The sequence below is a fragment of the Rhinichthys klamathensis genome, unplaced genomic scaffold (assembly GCF_029890125.1).
Source record: "Rhinichthys klamathensis goyatoka isolate OS25496 unplaced genomic scaffold, OSU_Roscu_1.1 h1tg000004l_1, whole genome shotgun sequence".
NCBI lineage: Eukaryota > Metazoa > Chordata > Actinopteri > Cypriniformes > Leuciscidae > Rhinichthys > Rhinichthys klamathensis.
In genome coordinates this window covers 438,356-463,318 of record NW_026606557.1, presented here as the reverse complement: position 1 = coordinate 463,318, position 24,963 = coordinate 438,356, and the positions used below count along the sequence as shown (strand labels likewise).

The window sequence follows — 24,963 nt, the reverse complement described above, 5'->3', positions numbered from 1 at the left end:
ATTACTTCTTATTGATAGTTAGTAAGGTAGTTGTTAAGTTTAGGTATTGGTTCAGATTACGGGATGTAGAATATGGTCATGCAGAATAAGCCATTCACATGTGCTTTATAAGTACTAATAAACAGCTAATATCCTAGTAATATGCATGCTAATAAGCAACTTAATAGTGAGAACTGGTCCCCAAACTAAAGTGTTAGCCATTTGTATAAATAATTGTTAAATAAGAGTAATTCTGTGACAATTCCCAGATATACAGTAATCATTGACACACTGACAGTAAGGGTGGATAGTGTTTGAGATGTCGAGTTTATCAGCGTTTATCGTGTTTCACACGCGCATCAGTCCACCTCTCTTTAAATCTAAAAATCCTTTCCGTAATAAATGTGAATCATTTGTGAAACAATTTCCGTAATTGTGAATTGTTGCACATAAATATTCAAAGGTGTCTGCGATTGACTGAAAGCTTGTCGTTCTTTCAGCATCGTGTGAGAGCGCCATATTTTTGCTCCACGCATGCAAACACTTGTGACCTATGTGTGGTATAAAGTATTTGAAGTACCTGTCAAAAAGAAAAGGTCACATGGCATCATGAATAATTATAAGACAGTGCCTTCACATAGGACAAGGCAGTGCAGCCTCATGAATAATTATGAGACACTGCTGACATAGGCAAGCACACAATGTATACATTTGATTTAGCCTCTGTTCATTTCAAACCCAGAAGACAAGAAATGCACCCCATTTGATCAGTTTTCATAATCTCTGGCCAGTTGTGTAGCTTAACCAATAACGTTAGGAAATCCAGGAGTATAACAGCACTACATCAACAATACAGCTACTCACTAACCTACAACAATACCGTGGCTATATATGTGAACGCCCCATTAAAGGTTTAATGGCACTGTGTTATAGACCTCATTTTGTGAATGACATGGAGTCCCGGGCATCTGCGGAGAACAGGTTCCGTTAGAGGGAGGGCAGAACAGCTTGCAGACACAGTTTGTCACACAAGCCGTCAGATGCCAGAGGTGAGAAAAGAGGCAAAGACAGATGTCACGTCCCATCAGGGATCTCCTGTACAAAAGACTGGTAATTATTCAGCATCAGTATAAGCTAGAGAGAAACAAAATGAAGATGAATGTAGTGTTAATGTCATCTATTACATTTAATTCTGTCTTAGAATGTGAAGCGGGCTCACACTAGTGTCTATCTGATCTTTATTCCTGTTAGCACTCTTGCTTCTGTCACACTGAAGGGAAAATGAGCCAGTGGAAGGCATAAATGGGGTCTCTGCCGTGAGGGGACAGCAGTTTAAAAACTGTCATTCACTACACTTTGAATTAGAGAAGCATATGTCTGCACTGCGGCATCATCAGTTGTGCATTTCAAATCACCACTGTTTTTCACCGTGAGGAATGTTAATGATGTGCATAATTTAAAGCAATAGTTCAGCAGGAAATAAAAATTCTGTCATCATTTGCTCACCCTAATGCCGCTCCGAACTGGCATGACTTACTTTCTTCTGCAGAATCAAATATATTCTGCGCCCCCTCCAGATATACCGTTCAAAGGTTTAGGATCAGTGAGATTTTTAAATAATCGTTTTTGAAAGAAGTCTCTTATACTCACAGAGGCTACATTTATTTGATAAAAATTACAGTAAAAACAGTAATATTGTGAAATATTTCAATTTAAAGATCTATTTTAATATCTGTTAAAGGTAATTTATTCCTGTGATGGCAAATTTTCAGCATCATTACTCCAGTCTTCAGTGTTACATGATCCTTCGGAAATCATTCTAATATGCTGTTTCCTTTCAAAAGCTACTCTCGATTCTGCGTACTCATACGCTACCGGAACATTCTTTGTTCAAACGGTTGTGAAGCATGTGTATAAAAAACACCAAGAACGTGGCTTAAATAATCTCTGACGATGACGTCATTAGAATGCACACTCGTGAGAAGCTATAAATAGACATGAAACAGGTGCGCCTTCAGGTTTCTTTGTCTTCAGAGACAGCATTGTGCCTGTGCTTCCTCTCTATCTGTACACTTTGTTAGGAGTTAGAGTTTGAGTTGTCAATGTGCAGAATTTCTGAGTGTGAAAGAAAAAAAAAAGTAAAGAGAACATCATGTGTGCCTCTCTGTTCAAGGGACATACCCGATTACGATGAGTTCTCCTTTGAGTGCTTGGGGGAAGAGCATGCTGTCCTTGCGTTGGAACATGGCGAGTGGAAGCACTGTGAGCTGTTCTCAATTAAAGTGTTTGGTGCTCGTCTTGCTTATTTTCAAGGGCAAGCCCCCACATTAAGATCGGAGGGCTTGCGAGTTGATCTGGCTGAGGAGCGGGAGACGGGTCCTTCTCTTTCTCTCGTTCTCTTTACAGATCGGGAAGTCCTTCTGATAGCGCCACCTCTGGGCGCTCCTCTCACGGTAATAAAGTGGACGAGGAGTTACTTGAGGTGGTGACTCGTAAAGTCCCCAGGTTACGGATAGACTGGCCACAGGAACAAGAGACCCCCAAGCGTTCAAAGTTAGAGGACAGATTTCTGTCCAGTGGCCAAGGGGAGGAGGCTGAGCGACGATCTTTCCCTTTTTGCAAGGCTCTCCATGATGCGTTAACTCTCTAACCATAACCAAACCACATTCATCGTGTGTCTTTGTGTCCTAGGCGTCGACATATTTGACTATTGTGGGTGTAAGGGCACGTGGTTGATGCCTCAGGTGGAAGAGACACTTGTGGGCTATCTCTCCCCTGGGAGCTCATCGTCATTGAAAAAGCCAGCGCTCCCCATCAAACCATGAACAACATCCACACCGGTGGGGAAAGTGTTTCAATCAGCGGGTCATTCTGATGCTACTCTGCACACTATGGTGGAGTTATAGGGGTGGGGGAAAAAATCGATTCTTAGATGCATCGCGATGCGGACGTGGACGATTCTGAATCGATTCACAAATGTCAAAAAATCGATTCCCCCCCCCCCCCCCCCCCCCCCCAAAAAAATAATTTTTTTGATATATTTATAATAACGTAATATTGACGGAACGCAAAAGACGGAACTCTGAAGCGCGGAAGTGCAGTGGCCGGACCGTCTGTGGCGTGCACATAACAGAGACGCGATGGCTGAGCGCTAAACACCCTGTGTATGTAAACACCCTCCGCGTTAGGTTAAAAGCTGACGTGTGGAGATATTTTGGCTTCTGAAGTTGAAGGGGGAAAGGAGCTGGACAAGAGCCACACTAGTTGTAAGCTTTGTATAATAAAACTAACGACCGAAACACGACAAATATGAGAAACCATATGACACGTTTCCAGCCAGAGGAGGAAAAACACTCGGCTGTACCAGTCGTTATAATATTAATTTACTACAAGTATGCTCCTAGTTTAGGCACACATTTATTTTCCTGTTGGTTCTTTGCAATGTTAATAAAATATATTGTACGTTAATTCTTTATGGGTCATTACTTTGTACTTTTAAAGCAAAGTATTTATAGTCACACACACACAAAAGATTCAGATAATTGATTTGTAACATTATAAATGTGTTCACTGTAACTTTTGATCAATTTAATTTATCCTTGATGAATAAAAGTATTGATTTCTTTTTTCTTTCGCCCAAAAAAATTAAATAAAAAATCTTACCGACTCCAAAATTTTGAACGGTATTGTTTAATGTTACAAAAGCTTTCTATTTCAGATAAATGCTGTTCTTTTGAATTTCTGGGTGATTCTCTGAATTGGGTGCCCTTCAAATCCCCCAAACTTGCTTCAAAGATTTTCAATTGAAGGAAATCACAAAATGCATTTTAACGCTGTCAATTAATAGAACCAGGTGCCTTCGCATTATAATGCAACACAATTGCTTTTAAAAAATAACTTAATTTAAAGATAATGGGTTGCCTAAGTAGTAGACAACAAGCATGTTTGCATGTCCTCAGTAACCATCATTACATTTTCATTGAATATCAAACAAATAAAAAGTGCAATTAATACCAAAATGTTGCTGCTAATATAATCATATGTTGGTCTAGTGTATTTTCGTTTACTGTTGTGAAATGGAAAATCAATAATCGCTAATCGAGAATCGTTAATAATCGAAAATCGACTGTAATCGAATCGGGACTTCAATAATCGTAATCGAATCGAATCGGGAAATCAGACAGATTAACCACCCCTATGGAGTTACAGGCAAACCTGGCTGACCTGCTGAAGGATTTGAGCATTAGTGGGAGCATAGACGAGGAGGCCTTCTCAGAACTTCACCGGGCCACGGATTTGTCTCTGCGGGCGACTAAGCAGATGGCCCGTACTATCGGCCATTCTATGCCGGCTTTGGTCTCCACGGAGAGGCATCTGTGGCTAAACCTCACGGGCATCAAGGACAGGGACAAAGTGTTCCTACTTGATGCCCCTATCTTGCCTTTCAGACTGTTTGGCGAATCCATGAACACAGTCATCAGCAGGTTCCAGGAGGGGAAGAGGCATGAGGGTCCCCCTCCACCAGAAGAATGTATGCCCTTAAATAGTGTGTTCTTTGAAAGGTGGTTTACTGCAAGCCGTGCATTCCCAGTTCACTGCCAGATTGTTTCAGTGTTGGAGTTTCTGCAGGACAAGTTGTCAACAGGCACATGTCCCGCGACTCTCAGACTATTTGTGGCCACCATATCGGCTTGGAACGCCCTGATTGACGGGCCTCCAGTGGGGAAACACCCTCTGATCGCCCGCTTCATTCGTGGAGCTAGGCGTCTGAGGCCTCCCATGAGTGAAGGACCTAGCCATAGTCCTTGAGGGGCTGGTCGAGACCCCTTTTGAGCAACTAGAGTCAGCGCCTGTCAAGCTTCTGACTCTAAAGAACTTTTTTTTTTTCTAAAGAGAATTGGGGATTTGCAGGCTCTGTCGATCTCGCCATCCTGCTTAGACTTTGCCTCTGGATTGGTCAAGGCTATTTTGCACCCTCACCCTTTCCATTCTCGACCTTGCATCCGGTCTTTCTTGAAGCTTTCTATCCTCCACCATTCACTATGGTGGAACAGGAGAAACGCCACTTACTGTGTCCAATTTTATGCTCTCCAGACTCACGTCCAACGTATTAGCCAGTGGCGTAAGTCTGAGCAACTTTTTATTTGCTATGGGGCCGCAACCGGGGGGCTGCCACCGCCAAGCAAATAATGTCACATTGGGTGAGGGAAAATGTATACACTCCCCGCATTTCAGATTTTATAGCTTGCATGTTCATCCTACTCTGGTCCAGACGTCTCTTTATACAAAGTGATAACCTGAAGGAGCAAATAGTTGCACATCTATTTATAGCCTCTCACGAGCACACATTCCAATGACGTAATCGTCAGAGTTTATTTAAGCCAAGTTCTTGGCGTGTTTGACAAACATGCTTCACAACCGATCAAACAAATGACGTTCCCGTAGCGTATGAGTACGCAGCATCTCGTTATCGCTTTTTCAGGGAACAGGTTTACACTCAATACAGTAATTTGGTCAAGAAATATTTCTGATTATTATCAATGTTGAAAACAGTTGTGCTGATTTATATTATTTTGGAAACCATGATACATTTTCTTTGATGAATACAACATTCAAACATTTCATTAATTTGAAATATAAATCATTTGTATCATTATACATGGTTCTACTGTCACTTTTGATAAATTGAATGTGTCCTTACTGAATAAAAGTAGCTTTTGAACTATAGTGTATTTTCTTCTGTACAATAAATGTAGACAAAAATGCGGAAAAAAAGACACTTTTACTGTACTTACATATTGTTAGCATATTGTGTGATATCAATTTGTGTTGTTTTGTTTTGTCTTTAGAAGGCTTGGAATATAGTATAAAATTTTGACTCTTTGCATGCTTTTATGTTGTTGTTTTTTTATTTTTTATTTCAGAGCTTGATATCCCCAGTCTCCATCCACTTTCATTATATGAAAAATAGCTGCCAAGACAGTCTCCCTTGTGATCATGCAGAAAGCAACGTGGGTGTAAAATGAAAGAATTTGGATTTCTAGGCGCACTATCCATTCTACGAATAGGATTTACCTTATTAAGGATTTACTTTATTTACCTTATACAGTACGCACTGTATCAAATAATTCCATAAGCATCACCCTTTGTTTATAGGTTGCCGACTGTGAACACATATCAGACCGTTTGTCATTTGTGTTTATACCTCCTATAGTTGTTCAGGGCTCTCATTATTTTACCCTAGTCAGTATTAAAGGTGCCAGCCTCTGTTGCACAGATTTTCTTTGAATACGTTCTCGAAACGCTAAAGAGGTTTTTTTTTTTTCGTGCATTAGCTGTATTTTTAGTGCCACAGGGCACTTACGCTCTTTCTTTCTCCCTCCATCACTGTACTTTTGTTCCGATGCTTTGAAGCTCTATCTAGAGCAGCAGCACTCCAGTTGAAAGCAGCGTTAGGTGCCTAATCAAGATAACAGTGATATGATACACTACACAAATTCGCTAAGACACATGAGCCCTTCTATGGGCAGATTTGGCACAAAGCATGTTGTTATATTTTCAACTGCCTGTAAGCGTATGAACGCTGTCCTATCACAGAATTATGTATTATGGGACTTGGAAGACAAATCTGTGCCCTGTGGTACAACCAACGTTTCTCCATTACTAAAGCTGTTCAGTAGAGAAATATTCAGCAAATGAACAGTTTATGTATGCCGCTTATGGCACACAAGGCACTGAAGATGTCAGTTATTACTGAAATAATAACAATCTTATTGCTTACAGGCCTGATTCACTTTACAATGCTATGCTTTAAAGGGGTCATGTCATACATTTATTTTTCCATGATGATTGCTTTAAAGATTTTCTGCACCAAACATTATATTTTTGTTTTTGGATTGTTTCACCCTCTTTCTGAATCTTATAATTAAATGGGCAATTTTTGTTTAATCAGCTGTGTCTTCAAGACTTCTATGCAAACTACTTCTTCTCATGTGAAATTAATAACAGTATTTTTTGCCACTATCATGCAGGTGATGGTTTTCTGGCAGGTCCAACAAAGTTTGCATTGATCTATTCTTCATATTCTTCAATAAAAGTTTTTTTTTGTTGTTGTTTTTTTTTTTTTACAAATACTTCAATACTTTCCTATCATTGGGACTATTCATATGTAGAGTTGAAGGTGCCACACACGCAGTCAGAAACAGCGTTTGACTGTCCAGGTTTGACAGCTAATTTTACATGTATGCATTTAGCAGATGCTTTTATCCAAATAGACTTACTAAAGAGGAACAAATGGGGTGGTGTAGACCTGAAATAATCCATTCAATAGGAAAAACTGTAAACACATGAATCCAATTTTTTTCAAATGTAGTTAGTTACATGAGGTCTTACGAACTGGTAGGGATGAGACTGAAAATTTACAAAATGTCTACTTATAAAAGTCTTCTGACATGCCAGTTCGAAAGACGTGAGACGTAAATATGGATGATATCTGTGCAGGGCTGTCCCAAGCATGGGACAGGGCCTCGGTCCGTTCACGATCACATTCTGAGGGGTGGAAGGGGGTCCACTTCGAGTTCGTTCCCATCAAGAATGGCCCTTTATATGCATAATATAGACGTAATGCGTGACATATGCGAGCAAAACAAATGAGAACATATGCATCACAGCACTGTGAACATGCGTGTAAGGTGTTTTTGAATCCGATTAAGAAAATAGTCAGATTTAAGCATGTGTATGTTTTTTTCTTTTTTTTTCTGTTGATTAGATTATTTCAGGTCTGCACCACCCCTTACAATCTGACTGAGCTCAATGGGATCGATTGAGGTGTTTACATGAAAACTTTTCAGTCTGATTGAGCCATCAATGTGTTTTTTATTTATTTATTTATTTATTTTTTATCTAAAATAAGTAAAATTTGATTTATCATGTTGTGTCGATTTTAGTGGTCCTTCAAACATTAGAGGCAGTTTTCAGTTTTGATAGGTGCTGTTATCTTCTACTAATTAGAATGCATCAAATCAATCGTGTTTAATCACACACAATAGTTGTGATCCAATACTGTTCATTAGACTAAACAAAGTAAACAAGGGTATTGAGTTATTGAAAGAAAGATAATTAGAGTGCCATGAATTCAGGTGAGGGTTTGGTCTGCCATTCTTGTTAAAAAGAGTTTGGATACTAACCTATTCCAGTGTTATATGACCTGAGCGTAGAATAGACATTACATTTCCTTTATAAGTCTTCAAAGAAGATCAGATCACATTTCAATGACCATAAATGCATGAATACCAAAGTATATATCTATAGCAGATTGATTCTTCAGCTGCAAAGGAAGCAAGCTGGATATGAATCCTCTACATCACTTCATCATTTTCATGAAGTTTCAGTATTTCCCTTTTTTTCTGGAAATGAAACTTGTGTTACTGTTCAGGGGCCAACAATAAGGTTAAACAATTCCAATAGTCTGGCTATTTGCCCCAGTGACAATTTTAGTGGCATAAATGGTGGAAATTAACAACAAAAAAAGTTTCAGATTTCTTTAAACCAATTATTATTAAAAAGTGAATTATCTGATGTTTGAATGATTAAACGATAAAGTTGTTTTTACTTTAACAAGAATATAATCGCAACCAATATTCTCCTATTTTTTATGTATTTTGAGTTACTGCCACTTTCATTGGCCTTTCAACATAATTGGATTTGATGTTGTAAAAAAAAAGTGTGATGTATATTATGTCGTATTAATTTTATTTTATGGCTTTATAATGTGCGATAATAGATGCATGTTAACCGCATAAGGTTATTGAGGTTCCTTATGACTTTAGCTTGGAAAGTTGTTCAAATGTAAATGAAAATGCATTTTATTTTTGTTCTACCGGAGATGAGAAACTTGCTCAGCCTCTTGAGAAGACAATACGGTCTCTTATCAACTTTGTATCCAGTCTGAACAAGGTCAGCTAATCTGAATCCTGAAGCTTTAGATCTGCAGTGAACCACACATGCTCAACTGCAATGCTGTAGGAAACTTCTGAATATCTTTTTTAAAGCAAAACAAATATTGTATATTGGAAAAGGATTTATGCTGTTATAAGATTACAGTGATTTCCTTTGCGTCCCTGAGGGCTTATTTCTAACACAGCATTCATTTACTTTGAGATGTTACTGAAGAAAGAGAGTAGTGGTGTTTGGGATTTCTGTCTGCATCTGTCTCACGTCTCTAGGTGTCTGATTCATTTGAGTGCAGTGAGGCGACGCTAACAGAAAAATCTCTTCCATATGACATAAATCGCTGGTCACAAGGAATGCTTCATTACTTTCCTGCCGTTTTTCAATCTGAACCCCAGTGGCTTCATGTGAAGCCCTATGATCTTACTAGAATGGAAGTATTTGGCTATATTTGCAGACCCAGGGTCAAAATGAAGTGGTACGTTCACTATAGAATCTCTCCTTAGGCTTTATTTGATATCAGGAGAGAGATAAGTGTGGCTCTGTTGAATTGGAACAGTGTGCAAGGGCTGTGTACTCAGAAGTGTATACTCAGAAGTGTATACTCAGAACATAAACTGCTCCCTCTAAATGTGTGTCTGCATCCGGTTTGGCCAGTCTTTCTCCCAGAGTAAGTCTGATTCCACCATATGCATCCGAAAAAGATTAAGGGGCCTAACAATGAACCTTGCAGCACTCCCTAGAAATTGATGTTAAATTTGTGCCTGGAGACAAGAGTCCTGTATACAACCCATATGTAAATTGAATAGAGATATGTCAACATCAGAGCAATTGGAACAACTGCAATAAAACCTTGTATTTGTTCTCCAAGCCTCAAGCAGCCTCAATCATTTATTCTTCTTATTGTTGTTGTTCTGCTAAAGTCTGACATGTGATCGAACCACAGGATGCTGAGTGTATAAAAGAAAAAAAGAAAAAAAAGAAAAAATGTTTTACATATAATCACTTCCAACTATTCTTTCTTTCTTTCTCCAAATGACTAAAATAATAATTAAAAAATTAATTAAGGAACTGGAATGGTTCTGTGGAATCATAATCGGAGCCAGAATCATCCAATTCCTTACTTGTGTTTATGTGTAGGCAGGATTAATTTTTACCACTGCTCACACTTTATGCTACATAACTGCATACATTGCTTGCTTCACAAGTTCATATTGGAATTTGCATACGTCTAATTAAAGCCTCTAGCAGTGTTGAGTTAATGAAACGGCAGTCTGCTTAATACAGCCTTGTGCTCTTCCATTACAGCATATTCATTCTCTCTGTGTGATACATTTCTCTTGATTTTTCGCCCGTCACAATTGTTCGTCTATTCATAAATTCTCCGCCTTCTAATCTCTGTAATCTGTTGCATTTGTTACATTTGAGATGTATTAATGAACTGTCCTGCTGTGATTGTGCTAGAAAATCCTGTACTGCAGTATAGGAAATGAGCCGTACACACTTAGAGTTTTTGTAGGAAATGTCACCGGAACCAGGGGTGTTTACCCTTTTTTGAAGAAGACAATCCTGAATGAATGAGAGTGTGGGTTGTTTTTTTTTCACAGAGATTTTTAAGAGTTTAGAGTTGCAACAGCTTCGAGTAGAGTTTATTTATAATTGGACTAAGCTGGCAGCAGAATAACCATTTGAAGCAGTGAAGCTTGAAATTAATGGAAAGAAATGTGGGCATTTTAATTTTTAATGGGTCCACTTCTGTGACAGCTGAACACAAACAGTGTGGCAACTGGCAGAGATGCTCTCAGATGTTGCTAATTTAGGGGGCATCAAAACTGCTTCTGCTTCATGGTGTTTAACAGACTATGGAGACAGAAAGGAGTTTGGGAATTTATTGTATTAATGCAATGGTTTCAGTTTCAGATGTAAGATCCACATGGTCCGTTCGCTGATCACCTGATGCATGTTGTACACAAAAACTGCCTGCATGGAAGAGCAGGTTTAAATGTTTAGTTCAAGACTGATTGGTGAAATATTGGTAACTTCTGGGAGTTGGGGAAAAGCAGCAGTCCACTGGGAAACAAAGTCATGCTTACAAGGTGCCAGGTTGACACATCATCCCTTTTTGAAGGAGAATCTCCAAGTAGTATTCAAATATACACAAGCACCAGAATAGTCTGAGTATGTAGAGAGACCAACTTGATTTATGTGCAATGCTTCATGGGAGTGTACAGTCACTGCTCAGCTGTTTTGCCACGATTTCCATTTCCATTGTAAAAATGAGTTCTCTGATTAAATTTTTTGGACAATTAACTCACAATTAAAAATGTCTGAATATAACTGCAGTGGAAATGTTGTCTGCGCTCAAATGCTGTAGGATCTTTTCTCTTCACTAGCTTTACTTTTATTTCATTTGTGCTCACTGTCTTTTAATCAGCAGGGTCTGGTTGCACCAGCTGTGAGTAAGTTACAATTTTGCCTAGTTTTGACGTAACTTACAAGCTCTGAGTTACAACTTATGCACTACAAAATATTTGTGCGTTGCACTATTAAAACGTAAGTAAATAGTTCTAGCATAACGGTTGGAATAATATAGCAGACACACTGAATTGCATCAATAAGATCTTGTTCTCCTCAAGTTCACACAGGTGTGAGTATTTTACAACGCTTTCAAATGTAGCTCATCCTATCTGATTTTAGAGCTGGGACTATATGTTTTATAACTAGAGCTTTTGTAATGGCTTAGTTAGCAGTCTGTAGAACAAGCTGTCTTATAGATTTTATTATGTAGCTACTGTTTAGCAAGGAGACATCCGTTCTTCCCTGAAATAAAACACTACAGCAAGATAAATCTATCAGGGAACAGTAGGGTGCATCTGACTTTAACTGCGTGAGGACATATGCTCTGCAAAAACGTATTTTAATGTTTTGTATGTGTGTGTTCCTCTTGCCCATTGTTGTTATACAGTAAAAGTAAATAATAATAATAATGTGGCTTGCATAATTTAGATTAGTAAAATAAAAATCATTTTCTTTTCTGCAAACTGGTTCTTTCGGACAGCTTTTGTCAATGAACCGGTTAAAAGAAAACAGTTCATTAGTTTGTTTACATAATCACACAATGAAGTTACTAGGACTATATGTAAATCTATTATTAAAGCACCCAATAATGACATTAAAGGGTGACACTGTTCGTTTGACAAGTGTGATCGCTCTGTACCTTGCCCGGGCACGTTTGGAAGAGATGGGCCAGAGCACGGTTCAGTTGGGCTCGGGTGTGTAGTGTGATCGCTAACAGTGCCGGAGCACAGAACAGCTGTTCTTGTGTGCGCTACTGTCATCATTGCAACAGAAAACATCTTACTACTTGGACAGTAAACTTTTAGATTTATAGCGGGTCTGGTTCTCAACTTATTGATGAACGGGAATTGTAGTTTGTGAGTAAAGCTGCAAATTCCTCCATCAACGTCAGCTGCTTCCGTAATAATCTTCTGATACATGCAGCACAATGCATAAATTATAAATCTATTAGGCAGTCCAGCGAAAGTGCTTTTCTTCCAGTTTTCTTTCAAACCAAAAATTGCATCGTAAATGAAGTAAGCGTGCCCCGGCCTGGAACGTTAAGTGCAATGTGAGTGAGGGACAGCGAGGGAGTGGGAAAGGGGGGGACAATTGCGCCAAGGCACGGTAAAAGGTAACCGTGCCTAGTGTAAGTACACCCTTAATCAACTCACCTTTTTAAATAAACCATGAGAAACCATAAAGGAACTTACATTTCACCCCTCTTTCAAGTCAACTGCTCGTTTTACGCATGCTCTTATCAGCAGCTAATTGGTTCTCCGCGGGCATGTCCAAGTCCTAACTGTTTCCTCATTTCAGTACACTGGTGACTCGAGAACTGTTGTAACCATTAACCGATTCTTGACTCAAGAGAGCTACTATGAGTGTACTGCTTTTGACTCATAAACTATACTGCCATTGGATCACTGTTACATTTTGCCTTCAGCGTGTGCCGTGGCTGAAGCACCTGAGAAATCAGCAGAACCATAAAAGGGCAAATACGTCATGGAATGTCCAATTTCTTTGTCTTCAGAAACCATTTGTATGATCACGTGTGAATGGTTTGTCATTGATTGTCTCTCTACAATTAGAAAATCTGACTTCTAGGAAAGAGTTTAGGAGATGTGTACCGCCATGGCCTTGTTATATTTTAGGAGATGACGCACATGAGTTTTGTGTGGCTTGTTTAAGAGTGGAGCACACTGTTAGCTCTTGAGGGAGCTGACTGCCCTCACCCCGGATTTCCACCAACTGCGGAATCGTGCTCCGACTCCATGCTCCGCCGTCCTTCAATACCCACCAGGTCAGGATTTGTTGCGGAACAGCTGAAGCCATGACTGACAGCTAAAGTCACGAGGACCCACAAGATCTCGCAAATTCACGTATGAACGCGCGATATAACAATCTGCCCTGTGCTGAATTGCTGCGGAGCTCTCTGGCATTCGGCAAAAATAGAAACTCTGCTTATCTGCTCCGGAGGGTTGCGAATCGCCGGAGCGGGGACGGAGTCAGAATGCAGCTGTTCCGCAGTCAGTGAAAATACACACATTTATATATAATGAAAACCTATTGACTCCGCCGCCGTTCCGGAGCGGATCCACAGCCATTCCGCAGTTGGTGGAAATTGCCAGTCATAGTGAGAATTTCACATTGAGGAAGCTCTGTTCCCGCCTGGCTCTCTTCGTCAGCGATGGGGAACCTGGCGTCTGCTCCTCGTGGTTCTGGTCTTGCTGCTGCTGAGGCAGTGTGGTGGCTCAGATCATGGGGATTGCAGATGCTCTGAAGAGCTGGATGTTGGTCATAATGAACCGGACACGTCTTTTGAACAACTTCCTCATTCAAAAGGATATGAGGAACTGCTCGAAGTTGTGACCCAGGCAGTTGTCAAGTTTAACATCAAGTGACCCAAAGAAAGGCAGGAAGTGCACACGGGTATGGGTCGATGCAAAGGGTGGAAGAGATGCACGCGATCTACACTATATGGACAAAAGTATTGGGACACATCTCTTAATTAATTTGGGTTTTTCAATCAGATCCATTGCTACTGAATTCAAACACCTAGCCATGCAGACTGCATTTAAAAACATTTGTGGAAAAAAAAAGGTTGTTCTGAAGAGCTCAGTAAATGAGATGCAACCTTCTCAATAAGTCAGTTTATACAATTCCACCCCTGCTCGATATTCCATGGTCAACTGTAAGTGGTATTATTGGAAAGTGGAAGCATTTAGCAACTCATCCATGAAGAAGAAGACCACATAAAGTCACAGAGTGGTATCACAGAATGCTGATGCGTATAATGCGTAAAGTCGCCAACGCTCTTCTGATTCCATAGGTGAAGAGTACAAACTTCCACTGGCATTAATATCAGCACAAAAATTATTGTGGTTGCTATGTATGAGCAGCTGCATGCATGCCTCACATTACCAACTACAATGCCAAGCATCGGATAGAGTGACTCACTCAAGTCTAGAGTGTGAAGCATGCCACCAATGGACTCATCACACCTCCAGCTCTGTTAGGGCTGGATGCCATGGTGCAGACGTGGCCAAGGCTGTGTCTGTACTCCCTTCCCCTGACTGCTCCCTCTACAAGGCAGCTTTGTGCACTGAATTGGCATCTCTTGGATCCAGTCGACTTCCTGGTTGGTTCAGTTCTGGAGTTCATACAGAAGCATCTCTCAGCGGGGCTGACGCCTGCTACAATTAAAGTGTACGTGGCCTCAATTTCGGCCTTCCACGTTCACATTAATGAAGCTTCGGTGGGGAGGCAGGCCCTGATATTACGTTTCTTGTGTGGTGAGTTCCATTTGGGGATCTTTTTATAGTCCTGGAAGGCTTACCAGGGGCTCCATTTGAACACTTTAAGGCAACCTTAATTTTTTTTAAATTTCTCTGGTAGGTATGAAGACTAAAAATGTTCTTTATTAATTTTCATAATAATTTCACAATGTATTTTATGAGTCAGAGAATGTTGTACATGTGGGATGTACGATGAGAGATTTGGAATGAGTTAGACTATAGATTGCATGGACACGTGTTTAAGGATCATATTTTAGACACAGCTGGGAGAGTTATATATTTTGCTTAGAGGTATGTGTGCAGTGCAACTTTCACTGAACAAAAATGTTCCGATGACGACACTTCAAATGTGTACAGTAGGCATGTTCTTTATGCAAATGTACCACAAATGTATACACCGAAGGATAGTTTCTTAAGGCGAGACACGGCAGGCAAAAACATCGATTATTCATGCAGTGATCAGTTTTGAGATTTTGGGCTAGTTTACTCCTTTAATATGTGTTCTTCAAGCTGCTATAAAGAAAATGTTGAAAATATACATTAAAATGTTTATTTTATGACATTTTGTTTACTTGCGGCAGTAAGTTCCGCGTTCCGTCTGTTTACTGAAGTCTGTCATGACCGGTATCGTTGTAAAGCTCTGAGTCTCCTGCACAACGCTATGTAACCCAAATTTGGGCATTTCCTTTCTATCAGTAACCAATCGGGAATGTCAAAAGGGGGATTTACAGCTAATGACGAAATCTCATTGGCTACTGCTGGTTTCTGCTAACATGATTCGCTCAGACGCATCACATGGTGTACTCTGACACTTTCAGACAAGAAAATGAAAAGGCACCAGCAATGTCAGAGGGACCTACATATGGTGCTGGAATGGCTAAATAGACTTTAGAAAGCTGTAACTGTTGGTCTTGTTCTGTGTCCATACAAATATCTAGCGTGGGTTTTGTCGGCAACTTTGTGCATGATACGCCAATGTTAATTAATTGAGTTTCTGCAGTTGTAGGCCTTATATGCCTGCTATGTTATTATATAATCAGTTTTCGTAAGCTTGAGATGTTATATATTATTATTAATAAGGGCCTGAGCATTTATTCTGTTTTTGAGCATTTTTTTTCCAATCGAAATGTATTAAATTCCCCTATTTAAATCTTTAAATGCTGTTTTCTCAAAATGAGTTTTTTTTTGTCATTCTCCAGTACAAACATCTCAGCCTATGTAGCACCTATGTACACCACACTTTCCATTTATACACTTAGCAGTATTCTGAAGATATATTTTCAGTGGGATTTGTTAATAAATCATTCCTGGCCTGATTTATGTAACATCTTAATAGAAAAATGATGGCGAAAATCGATTTTCGCCATAAACGAAGGCTATAGACAGTATATTTTGATTTCCTAGGTAATGAAAGCATATATCCTGAAATCCCTCAGAATTTTTTTTTTCTCCATCTTGTGTGTAAAAAAAAAAAAAAAAAAAAAAATGTTTGCACTTGGCTTTATCATATGCTCAGATCTATCTAGCAAAAATATATGCAAAATCGTGCATATTTAATGAGATAATGCCTAATTTGCATAATTAAACACAAATTTCAAAAACGTGTAATATTTTTTTTATATACTTCATGGTGATATCTATTATTTTTAAATTGTACCCTATTCACCTGTAGTGTCTCGCCTTAATATGGAAAATGGATTGCACCATGTGTAAGCACGAGGTATACGTTCCATTTATAAACATAAGGAACATGTTTTTCTACCTTACAAGTAAGTTGAAAGTCACTCAGTGGTATAAGCTCAATCTAACTGTACTACGACTGAGAAATACCGGGAACACATAGACCTGGCACGAATACAACATCTTCTCAAGTTTCTCTCCTATGCTGACGAATAAAGATTTTTCTTGGCAAGATAACTGGTGTCCGGTTCTGTGAATCAAATAGTAATGGGGAAAAGGCTTAATTCCAAGTCTACAAGTTAGTTCTGTTAATTGGCGGTAACTTTGCTCTAGACTTGCAGGCCGTTTCGGTAGCATCCTCTGAGCATCTTGCTTGGATTTTGCCCCTGGACTGGTCCAAGTCATATTGCAGCCTAGGTCAGACTACATCCCAAAGGTGCCTTCCTCTTCTTTTCATCGTTCTTCAGGCCTTCTTCCCTTTGCCTTTTGACTCAGCAGGAGAGGCTGTACAATTGTGTCCAGTCAGAGCCCTTAGGATTTACACTAGTTCCGTAAGTCTGATCAAGTCTGATGCTTTGCGGGCACAACCAAGGTTCACTGTCACCAATCCAATGCTATTGCATTGGGTTTCTGATGGGATTTATTGTTCATATTAGGCACACAGTCTCACTTTGCCCTTAGGCACCAGAGCCCACTCTACCCAGAGTGTGGCATCCTCTTTTTCAAAGGGACGCTCTTGCAGGATGTTTGTGCTGTGGTAGGCCGGTCCTCTCAGCACACATTAAAAAGGTTTTATTGTGTGGACATGGATTCAACCCCAGGCGCTCAGGTCCTTTTGGGTTAATCCATTCTGCTAATCCACAAGGTGTGTGCTTGTGTATACTTTCAACCTTGACAACCTAACTTCAAGCATGCCTGCACGGCTTCTTCAGACAATTAGAATCTGGAGATTCTGTGATTCTTTTATGTTTTTGCTGACACACTGTTCTCCTTCACATGACCTCTGTTGGCAAATCAAATTGGCATGATTTCGCTCATGCTTAAAACACCGGTGGTCAACACCATGACACAGAGTCTTGTTTCCTTCTCAGGGAACCGGGTTATACGTAACCCCAGATATTCCTCCAATTCACTAAAAAGAACTGGTATAAAAGAAAGATTCGTTCATTAATCGGACATCATTGATTCATATCATTTGGTTATTAAAAAGAAGAAGAAGAAGAAATGTTTAAGTTCATATTGAGATCTCAGACTTCTGGTATCTTGACAAATCTAAGCTCAGTTTGAGACACTGTTGAGATCTCACCTGAAACTTGGGAAACGTGAGATTTCGATGGACTTCTGAGAAGAAAGAGACTTAAGTCAACACTTCTAAATTAACCCTATTTACTTAATGCATGTTCTTGTTGTGCATTCATCTTTGCTCATTATTCTATTTATTCCAATTTCTGTTTTCTTATATCTAAATGTTGTATTCAAATGGACACTGTAAGGTCCCACACTGTGTTTTGTTATTGTTTAATATCCCGATTCACTTGAACAAATTAAGAAAATGAAATTAGCTATGAATAGAGTTTCATGTGGTCTTTAAGCAAAAACTCCATTCTCTCTCCATTTCATTGCTGTTTGGAGGTGTCATTTGTGATTTTTCATTCCTGTGAGTTTACGTGAGTTAGTGTTAGACATGTGGTGTTTTCAACACAGTCTCATGAAAGTGCGTATCTATACCACGAATGTCATTTCTCGTGCCATTTATACGCCAAAAATGTTTTTTGCGTGCATATGCTACGCACTGAAAACCCCTTGGGTAGGTTTAGGGGGGAGGGGGGTGGGGTGTGCGTGTGCGTGCATATTACACGCCATAAAGTGCGTATCATATGCACGCGAAAACTGCGTATCATATAGACGCAAAAAACATTTTTGGCGTATAAATGGCACGAGAAATGACATTCGTGGTATAGATACGCACTTTCATGAGATCGGGCTCGGTGTTTTCCACTGTGGTGTAGATGTCATACTTGCACGTTTGTTGTAAATGCTGCATTGATGTGATGTTTTGTGTTGTATTTCTGTGTAACAGCTTCTGTGTCTGTCAATCGTCACATTTGCTGAGCTCCAGTGACCTGTAGAAACACAGCTCGCACTTGGCTCACAGTCATTTCTCTTTTTAGAGAGAGAGGCAGCTTTAGTTCACTTGGTTCACAAAGAAAGAAACCCGTGACAGCTTTAAGTGGAAATTTTTTTAGTTTTTAGCTTCAGAAACACTCCTGCCGGTACATTTTCTAAATATTATGCAGACTTTTCAGAAAATAAGGGTGGACATAACTATATCTCAACCCATGCTTAGTGGGAAAACGAGCCAGCATGGTGACATTTCTGCAAAATTATATTACGTTACTATTTGTACTTTTCACAACACTTTAAAAGTGAAAGGTCCAGCGAGTGATGTTAAAATGTCCAGATCTATCCAAAAAAGATGAACGTGAATCTGACAACATTGTATTATGTTGTTGTATGTATCCTGGCATAAAACTGTATGTATATGTATGTTTTTGGCCAAAGAAGTAAATAGAGGCTTGTTTGAGATATCTAGAAACCAGAATATCATAGAGGCTTGAGGTTTACAGTCTGAAGTTATATTTTTCTGTTTTTTTCTGTTGCAGAAACAGTGATGCACAGTGATATCAATAACCTCCACTCCCATTTGCCGACATAGCATTTTCTGTATCTATAAATACCTGTATATATAGGCACCCTATGATATTTTTCATATGAAGATACATTTTTATCTTTCAATGCACCGATTTCATAGTTAAGGTTGTTTGATATTGCAAACCAATTGCTTCACATTTAGTTTGCTATATATAAAGGAATTCCCATATAGTTTCCATATGCATTGTATATGTTAAATCCATGTTCATTCATATTAATTAGAAAATAAACAGCACATCTTTTAGCAGATGTGTAAGGTTTAACCTGTAAACAAACTCACACATTGTTATTCTACTGAGCTAATGGTATTTTATATCCCTTAAACATAATTATTTTCATTGTCTAAACAACTAATGATATAAAGAATATGAAACTAGTTGTATTCCGTATACTCCTTTCTGTTTGACAGTCTGTAAGTGAGAGATATTAAAGAGATGCAATGATTGCAGGTGGTGAGTTATACTAAAGCAGATCAGATGAATGATTCAGCCGTAGCTGCTCTCTAATACGAGCAAGAAAACCAATATTGCTTTGGGTGAATAATTGTAAGACTGCTTAAGGACCATCTACATTTGTAAACTTCTAGACTAGAGGCGGCACAGAGCCAAGTTAGAAGCTTATGGTGGCCGAGAGAGCTCAATGCGCTCCAACTTAAGAAAACATCTTCATAAATGTGACAACACGTGCTGCAAATACTCACAAAAGCAATCAAATACAGAAACGTCCTGCAAATACTCATATCTCTCTGGGCCACCGTACAAGCTACTCATACAGCCAATCAACAGAAAATCCGACTCAAGTAACTTCATTAACTTCATGTCCCACTCAACATGTCCCGTACATAATGTCCTGTTTCATTTAGAAATACATCCAACAAATGTTGACCTAAAGTTGTTTAACTACAGTTAATTTACAGTACTTAATATAAAATAATCTACATGAAAATCTTTTTTAAAAAACTACACTGAAGCTATTAATGGGTGCATTAGATTTTATACTTTACATGACAAATAAGAGCGGTGTTTTGATAAAATGGGAGAAAAATGTAGAAATTCAACAAAGAATAAAGATTGTTAAATAATTGCACTGACAACATTATAGTTTCCACATCTGGTATCCATGCTTCTTAATTAGTTAACACCTGTTCTGTTTCAATCATTCATTCCATGTGTAATTAAGCACTGTGTTCATTCGGTTCATAGTTCGGTGACGTCTATGTTACGTGGTATGGCTATTTCTCCTTTGCCCTGTATTGTGTTTTCATGTTTTATGGGGACTTTCCATAGCAATAATGATTTTTATACTGTACAAACTGTATATTCTATCCCCTTACACTTACCCTTCCCCTAAACCTATTCATCACAGAAACATGTCTGCATCATTTAGGATGATTTATAGGCTGTTTTCCTCATGGGGACCAAAAAATGTTTGGATTTCGGATATTGACAGCTTTGTAGGTACATTTTGTCCCCATAATGTAGTGTTTACCTGAACCACACACACACACACACATTTTCTTTTCTTTTTTTTAACTTTAATAACATAGTTTTTAATGTTGTGATTCATCTGGAAGCTTGGTTGGTTTGGTTCATGGCTCAAAATTATTGATTGATTTTTTTTGTTTTTGTTTTAATACCTTTAGAGAAAGTGAATGTGAAAAATATTTCCAGATCCAATGCTGTTAAGAAAGTGGGTGGTCACTGTTGTGCTCTCTGCTTCTGCAGTATGATTGTGTGTTCGCCAGCCCCTGCTGTCTGCACTGCCCTTTGTTCTTTTATATACTGCATCCATCACTGGTTCATGAGGGAAGCAGACATTTTGTGCAAATACAGGCTTTGTTTATCCCCTGGATTAACATGTCAGTGCTAAAGACAGATGTAAATAGGCTCCAACATGGTCAGCAATTGCATGTGATCACATTGTATATGCAGTGTACTGTAAGTGCTAATGTGTCTTGATACTCTGTGCCTCACCCTTGTGGAAAATATGTGTGCTTATTGTGTTGAATGTGCTCTATAAAAGGACAGTTAAGAGCACTTAAAGAATACAATTTCATGACTATGTTTCTTAAGTAGGCTACTTAAAAAAAAAAAACACTGTGGTATTTGATATTACATCAAAGTTAATATGTTTTAAATATACTAAACTGTCACAATGTTTTTAGGCATTTTGACATACAAGTTTCAATATAAATTACATTATAATTACATTATACTAGTATACCATAAATGCTTGTCAGTACATTCAGCAGTAGACTTTAACCATAGCTCATTGACAATAGAATAAAATATGAAAGTACATAAATATGTACTTAAATCCTACTTAAGTGGGTAAAAAAAAAAACTAAGTTCAACTAATTGCTTTTAAAATTCTTTCATTTAATTGTAAATAACAGTTCCATTCATTTAATAAGTATATAAAAACTACTTTCTGTTTGCACTTTTAAAGGACATTATTTCTTTTATAAGTACTAATTTTGAAAGCATGCTAAAGTATACTTTTTTTCACACACGGGCTAGACAACAGTGAAGGACAGACAGCTCACCTGTGTACTAACATTTGTGCTAGAATAATTTTGTATTATGTGCAGCTTTAAAAGAAAATAGCCATTTGAATGAAAATTACTGGAAAAACCTAAGTTTTAAAAGCACATTAGTTCAGGAAACATCTTCAGTATGTCTGATTTCACACCGGTGATGTGGAACAAACACACTACTATTGTAAACAAACACACTATTACATCATGTTACATGTATTTTAGCCCCTAGTTAAACGTGTTGCTTTGGACAAAGTTACCTGGTTTATGCAAGAGACCACCTCACTTACAGTGGTGACATTTTTTTTTATTATTCATTTAGCTGACGCTTTTATCCAAATATGTTATATATGTTAGAGGTCGCACGCCTCTGGAGCAACTAGGGGTTAAGTGTCTTGCTCAGGGACACATTGGTGTCTCACAGTGGATGCGAACCCAGGTCTCTCACACCAAAGGCATGTGTCTTATCCACTGCGCCATTACCACCCCCATGTATAGAAGATTTGCAGACCAGGATCTAAAAAAGCTTTACCTATGGCTGAGGATTTGCATAAATGAACTGGGAATTGTTTAAAAAAGGTCTTTCCATTATTGTCTATTAAACCCCGGGTGTTACGGTTAAAGGCGGTCACATTTTGACATTTCAGATCGAAAATAAGATCAAAAACCTTTGGTATCCGGAAATGAATTTTAACAGAGCCCAACCTGCATACGATTGTGATGCGTTTATTGCTTTTTTCCCATTTTCTGGATGAAAGATGTGGGTGGGTGAAACCATTCCAGAATTCATAATGAAATATCAGAAGCCAGTTTAGCAGCAGGACTGCGGCGTCTTACACATTCTCTGCTGAAGCATCTGCCCAGAAACACCAGAGGCTTTGGGTTTGGCAGCTCCAGTATCCCTGGAGGACCATCCCAGAGAAACTCTCCCAACTGACAAATGATCTCCAGCAGAGAGAAGGAGGTGCACTTATCACACTCACCTCCTGCACATGTGTGTGAGGTTCAGTTATACCCTAGTTTATGGGCTATGGGGTATATACACTCACCTAAAGGATTATTAGGAACACCTGTTCAGTTTCTCATTAATGCAATTATCTAATCAACCAATCACATGGCAGTTGCTTCAATGCATTTAGGGGTGTGGTCCTGGTAAAGACAATTTCCTGAACTCCAAACTGAATGTCAGAATGGGAATGAAAGGTGATTTAAGCCATTTTGAGCGTGGCATGGTTGTTGGTGCCAGACTGGCCGGTCTGAGTATTTCACAATCTGCTCAGTTACTGGGATTTTCACGCGCAACCATTTCTAGGGTTTACAAAGAATGGTGTGAAAAGGGACAAACATCCAGTATGCGGCAGTCCTGTGGGCGAAAATGCCTTGTTGATGCTAGAGGTCAGAGGAGAATGGGCCGACTGAATCAAGCTGATAGAAGAGCAACTTTGACTGAAATAACCACTCGTTACAACCGAGGTATGCAGCAAAGCATTTGTGAAGCCACAACACGCACAACCTGGAGGCGGATGGGCTACAACAGCAGAAGACCCCACCGGGTACCACTCATCTCCACTACAAATAGGAAAAAGAGGCTACAATTTGCAAGAGCTCACCAAAATTGGACTGTTGAAGACTGGAAAAATGTTGCCTGGTCTGATGAGTCTCGATTTCTGTTGAGATATTCAGATGGTAGAGTCAGAATTTGGCGTAAACAGAATGAGAACATGGATCCATCATGCCTTGTTACCACTGTGCAGGCTGGTGGTGGTGGTGTAATGGTGTGGGGGATGTTTTCTTGGCACACTTTAGGCCCCTTAGTGCCAATTGGGCATCATTTAAATGCCACTGCCTACCTGAGCATTGTTTCTGACCATGTCCATCCCTTTATGGCCACCATGTACCCATCCTCTGATGGCTACTTCCAGCAGGATATGCACCATGTCACAAAGCTCGAATCATTTCAAATTGGTTTCTTGAACATGACAATGAGTTCACTGTACTAAAATGGCCCCCACAGTCACCAGATCTCAACCCAATAGAGCATCTTTGGGATGTGGTGGAACGGGAGCTTCGTGCCCTGGATGTGCATCCCACAAATCTCCATCAACTGCAAGATGCTATCCTATCAATATGGGCCAACATTTCTAAAGAATGCTTTCAGCACCTTGTTGAATCAATGCCACGTAGAATTAAGGCAGTTCTGAAGGCGAAAGGGGGTCAAACACAGTATTAGTATGGTGTTCCTAATAATCCTTTAGGTGAGTGTATACCCTAGGTTATTATCCCAAATCCTTGTCCTTGTGGGGATATTTTTTGGTCCCCATGAGAAAAAACTGTTTATAAATTATACTAAGTGATCTTTTTTGAAAATGTAACAATGCAGACATTTTTCTGAGATGAGGTTTAGGGGTAGGGTTAGTGTAAAGGGATCGAATATACAGTTTGTACAGTATAAAAACCATTGTCAATGGAATGTCTTATGTCCCATAAATGTCCCATTAAAACTTGGACGTATTATATATTTGAGAATATACTCATGTTTTTGGACACTTAATTGCATGTTATTTAGTTTAAAATGCAATTAGCTGATTTTTTTTTCCATATAAGTATGGCATAAGTACATCTTTATATCTCATTTCATAATTACTTCTGTTGTCTTTTAAATATGGCTAAAGTGTTCCGCTGAATGCACTGACAAGCATTTATAGTTAACTAAAATATATTTTGTCCCACTTTATATTACGTAGGTGTCTTTAACTAGTAGGCTATGCAGTAACATTTAAATTAAACACTTTTTCGAGCGCAAGCGGAGGCCCCTTCTCTAACAAGGCCTGTTTCAAGTGAAACGGGTGAAACATATCAAAGTCCGATACTGTATTGGTGCAAGAATGCACAGAATGTAAATGAAATCCACAGATTCACTCAAATATCTATATTGTACCACAGCAAGTAAATGTGAGCTGCGTCATTATGGATGAAATGCAGACTGAAAAGTTCCATTAGTGTTAATGAGTGCCGTCAAACCTTTAAATTAAACTTCTTCCACTGCTTCAGTGTGTCAAAACTTGTTCTTTCTTAACTTTCAGGTCACTTGGCGTGCCTCCAGGAAGAGGAAGCTGTCCTCTGATTGGCCCGTTGTCCTTTGACCTTATCTATACAGACTACCACGGCCTGCAGCAGATGAAGCAGCACATGGGCCTTTCCTTTAGACAGCACAGGTCAGTTTGAGCCGCTGTTCCAAAACCTGAGCTGCCT

At 39.1% G+C, this 24,963-nt stretch overlaps 1 protein-coding gene across 1 annotated transcript in view; it reads left to right on the top strand.

Moving 5' to 3' along the window:
- Positions 1-24,963, top strand: part of LOC130085090 (alpha-1,6-mannosylglycoprotein 6-beta-N-acetylglucosaminyltransferase B) — a 124,731-nt gene that overhangs the window by 70,183 nt on the left and 29,585 nt on the right. The window contains exon 9 of the mRNA XM_056250676.1: positions 24,795-24,926. Coding sequence (XP_056106651.1) covers positions 24,795-24,926 — 132 coding nt within the window. The remainder of the gene's footprint in view (positions 1-24,794; positions 24,927-24,963) is intronic.